The 4,956-nt window shown below is 36.4% G+C and overlaps 1 protein-coding gene across 1 annotated transcript in view; it reads left to right on the top strand.

Annotated features, from left to right (window-relative positions):
* The window catches only part of LOC106874500 (glycerophosphodiester phosphodiesterase domain-containing protein 5), a 28,924-nt gene extending 26,457 nt beyond the window's left edge, over positions 1-2,467 (top strand). The window contains exon 12 of the mRNA XM_014922246.2: positions 1,742-2,467. Within this exon, the coding sequence (XP_014777732.1) occupies positions 1,742-1,994 (253 nt within the window). The 3' untranslated portion in view covers positions 1,995-2,467. The remainder of the gene's footprint in view (positions 1-1,741) is intronic.
* The last annotated feature ends 2,489 nt before the right edge of the window (positions 2,468-4,956 follow it).

The raw sequence follows: 4,956 nt of genomic DNA, 5'->3' as shown, positions 1-4,956 counted from the left end.
ACTAACTAGACTTACTACTCAGCATTGCCTGATAGAGTATTCATGGAATTGTTTGCCATTTTGTAGAATGGGAAGTCATGGTACTTATGCATGTACATATATTTAACCTAACTTCTGGCCTTATTTAATTGGAACTATCCAAGTAATAGTAATTAATTTACACGGGTAGAAGCTTTTTTAACAATTTTTATCCTGAAAATCACCTGTTACTTTTGTTTTAAAGTGAAAGAGAGGAGGAAGTGAAAGATGTGTGAATGTGTATTTGAAATTGACGTGTGTGTGTGTGAGAAAGAGAGTGTCACACATACATGAGAACACACACGTTCACTTACTCAGTCTCTCTGTCTCTCTCTCTCACACACACACACACACACACATATGTACATGTACATACAAAAAAGATGTATGCATATGTATTGATGTACGTACATACACATGACAACACACCCCTTTTCTCTCGCTCTCTCTTTCTTCCTCTCTCTCTCTCTCTTTTTCACACACACACCTCCATTTCATATACACGCACATACATCTTTCACTTTCTCCTGTCTTTTATTTCAAAACAAAAGTAAATAAATAAAAGGTTTTTACGGAAATTAACAAACTCCGGATGATGAAATCACATTCAGTTAAAATTATTTCTAAATGATGAAAATATTGTGCATGTCAAAAAGTCAACGTTTGTTTTTTCTTAGAGAGTGTGAAGACTATGTGTGTGTATATGTCACAGATAGTGGACATATGTTTGTGTTGACTGACACACCGTGACATTCATTATATGTGTGTATGTGTGCTGACATCACAGAAGCCATGTATTTTTTTCAAGAAATAACAAAAATTGTGTTTAATCATTTAAATAGAGGTCCAAATGTCACAAAAATTTGTACTGCACTGCCGAAGGTAAGTATGAAAATAAGTATGTAAATAAATATGTAAAAAAAAAATAAGATAAAAATATACTATTTCTGAGATATTTCAGTTACACACAGACATCCCTAGTATTATCAAGATGTGTGTGTGTATTTATATACAAGGCAATGCTAAAAAGTTCCTGGCTTTAAGGGTATCACAAAAGGCCTGGCTGGAGGCCCAAATTTCCAATTCCTTTTACAGGGCTTAGAAAAACTGGAAGAACCCTGCAATAAGTGTATGAATCTCTAAGAAAAAAAAAATAAGTGTATGAGAGAGGAATATGTTAAATAAGATCATAATTAACTTATCCTCTTGTATTTTCTTTTACCCAAAGCTTGGACCGTTTCAGCACTCCCTGATTGACACGTAAAAAGCACCCACTACACTTTTGGCGTGGTTGGCATTAGGAAGGGCATCCAGCTGTAGAAACATTGCCAGATCAGATTGGAGCCTGGTGCAGCCACTGGCTCTCCAGACCTCAGTCAAACCGTCCAACCCATGCCAGCATGGAAAACGAACATTAAACGATGATGATGATGATTTATGTTGGTTTTCTTTTTTATTCATTAGTATTCTTTCTAGAATGAAGGAGCTGGTTTCTAGCAAAAAACAAAAGCTCCCTGGTTAGAGTTTGGATAACAACAATGGTAATTGTTACATATTGAACTTTAAGGAAGTCTTGTATATTTTTACTGTTTCACTTACAGACTGTATCTGTAAAGTTTGTGTTGCCTGGTTTCTTTCTTTGCATGTAAAGTTTCACATGTAATGGAAAATTATTGCAATGTTTATCAAATGGTCACTTACTTGAAAACTTCAATCTTTGCAGGGTCCGGTTATTGAGAGCACACTTCACTCCAGAGACAATTTCATTACATTCTCAACAGTCAATGACTACCCTTACAGACCAGTATCATTCTAATTCAAGAACTATGAAAGAAAAACTATTATTTACTGCCGACCAACTCGAAGAAGACGTTCTGGAAACAACAGAAGGTGTTTCTAATGACCATATTGATTCTCCAACCCCTCATTACATGAATACAGCTGCCAATACTATTGTCATCAGTGTTCCCCAGTAGATACAAGTTTACTGAAAACATTGAGACAATTCAAAAGATTCATAGAATTCCAAACCAAATTCCATTTGTTATACTTCATTCCAGAAAAATATGGAAATTATAAAAAAAAAAAGAAAATATATATATATTTTATAAACGACTCTTTGTGATGGGATTTTGGCACTTTTATTTATTTTTTTTAATATCTCAGAAATCAATCTTTGGCTCTATGTTAATGTGTTTTATTCTGTAAATATGTAAGATATCTCCTTTTTTTTAATGGCTTAGTCAAAGGACAAAGAGCAGTGCCCATGGCCTTTCTCAGGGCCTCTAAGATTGATGGGAGGAAGTGAGGATATTATCCTCAGATTAGAGACCTGGTTTCAAAGCTCGCAACAGAACTGATTCTGTTAAAAGCACCCAAGGACCAGGTGGGGGTGTTAAACCAGGTGATGGTATAAGTTCACCACTCAATAAATGCCTTATGCATGTTTCATACTTTTTTCTTTCTTTCTTTCATTTTTTTTCCTTTGCTTTTTTTGCTGCCCTTGCAATGTGCTGAAATTTATCCAAAACTGTTTTCCAGTTTTAGCTTCCAATGTCATGCCAGATGAGAGATAAATGATCAGAAATTTTATTTATCTTACTGGTTCTCTCCTTTAAATGTTTAACTTGTAAATGAGGACATCATTGATTGAAATATGAAAGGCATACTACTTAGTGAAAAAATAGATCCTTTTTAAATTGTTTGAGAATACTGTGAATTTCTCAAGAATAATTCTTTTACTTTTGTATTTTGAATGAAACTATGAATTAAGTTGCCCCTGAAATGTTAATACGAATGGAATAAAACAAGTTTCGCATAAGTTACACCAGTAGTTATTGAGATATTTGAGGTTTGGGGTATAAATACCCAAAACGGTGCATAATGGGAAAATATTCCAATAACTTCATCCTGAAAGGGAAGAAATTCTAATCTTTCGATTAGACACAGTGACTTGACAACATATATATGTGTGCGTGTGTGTGTATGTATGTATACACACACACACACACACACACACACACATATACATGGAGAGAGAGAGAGAGACCCAACATGAGATTGAATGTTGGTAGTTTGTAATCAGATCCTATTTTAAGAATTTTATACATTTAATTTATATTAAAGAAATGATTATCAAAGTTATAGCAAATTAATGTCCCTGCCTTCCTTACACAAAGAGTTAATTAATTTTAATGTTTATGCTTATTTGTTACAACTCAAATGTTTGCATTTGGTCTGCAAATTTTTCACATCTTGCAATCTTTGTACCATTCCTGTGCATACTTTGAATCCACTTTGTGATGGAATGGAATCAATAGAATTTATGTCTGTATTTGTTTTAGGCAAGGGTCTTCTATTGGCTCAGCTTCACATTTGAGTGAAATCCTGTAGATGGAAACAGTACTAAAGTTCATTATATACTTGTATGTATATATTTGTGCATGTGCTTGTAAGTATATGCATATGCATATATCATCATCATCATCGTCGTCGTTTAACGTCCGCTTTCCATGCTAGCATGGGTTGGACAATTTGACTGAGGACTGGTGAAACCAGATGGCTACACCAGGCTCCAATCTGATTTGGCAGAGTTTCTACAGCTGGATGCCCTTCCTAACGCCAACCACTCCAAGAGTGTAGTAGGTGCTTTTACGTGCCACCGGCACGAAGGCCAGTCAGGCGGTACTGGCAACGGCCACGCTCAAAATGGTGTATTTTACGTGCCACCTGCACAGGAGCCAGTTCGGCGGCACTGGCAACGATCTCGCTCCAATGTCTTTACACATGTCATCTGGCACAAGTGCCAGGAAGGCGATGCTGGGCACAGGTGCCATTGACGGTTTCGCTTTCACTTGCCCCAATAGGTCTTCGCAAGCCGAGTTTCATTTCCAATGAAGGAGACGACGTTGGCATGGGTGCCAGTCATCGAATTTAATTCGATTTCGATTTCACTTGCCTCAACAGGTCTTCACAAGCATATATGTGTCAGTATATGTACAACTGTGTGTGTCTGCCTGTCTTTGCATTAACACTGTTTACATTTGTTTTTCTGCAGCATAAATAATGCTTCACAACTTAGCTGTTCATTGTAAGAGACCAATGGAATGAAGTACCTTTTTATTTTCATCAGGAAGGGTGCCTGGCCTTAGAATACTGCCTCAAGATGTCTCGTCCAACTCATACTTGCATGGAAAAAGCAATTACAAAAATAATGATGATGTGATAAGAATGGGCCTATAAATGCTGTATATATCATCGGTGAATGGTCTTTGTAGCAGAAGTCTGGGGAAGACGTGAAGTAGTGAGGGTCAGATGTCAGGATCCTGTCAACAGAAGGTGTAATTGTAATGTATATAAGCTTAGCAGACTCACCTAACCCATGCCAGCATGGGATGATAGCTATTTAAATGATGATGATTGTAAATTTCTTAAAAACTCTGGAAACCGCTGTTAGAGAGGCATTTTCTTAGATACAATCAAGATATTACATCAAAGTTATTAAATTTGTAGTTATATGCTGTTATTTAAAAATTATTTAAAAGGTATGTTATTTTCAGATATGGGCATGCTAATTATACCTTATTATTACTAGCCTTGTGCCTATAGTAGAAAGAATTATTATTATTATTATTATTATTATTACTAGCCTTGTGCCTATAGTAGAAAGAATTATTATTAGGGTGCACTGAAAGTGTAACTGCTAGAATAAGAATAGCCTGGGCCAAGTTTAGAGAGCTCTTACCTCTGCTGGCGACAAAGGGACTCTCACTCAGGGTAAAAGGCAGACTGTATGACGCATGTGTACGAACAGCCATGCTACATGGCAGTGAAACATGGACTGTGACTGCTGAGGACATGCGTAAGCTCGCAAGGAATGAAGCCAGTATGCTCCGCTGGATGTGTAATGTAAATGTGCATACCCATCAGAGTGTAAGT

Source organism: Octopus bimaculoides, chromosome 5 (assembly GCF_001194135.2).
Source record: "Octopus bimaculoides isolate UCB-OBI-ISO-001 chromosome 5, ASM119413v2, whole genome shotgun sequence".
Taxonomy (NCBI): Eukaryota; Metazoa; Mollusca; class Cephalopoda; order Octopoda; family Octopodidae; genus Octopus; species Octopus bimaculoides.
This window is presented reverse-complemented; position numbering and strand designations above follow the sequence as displayed.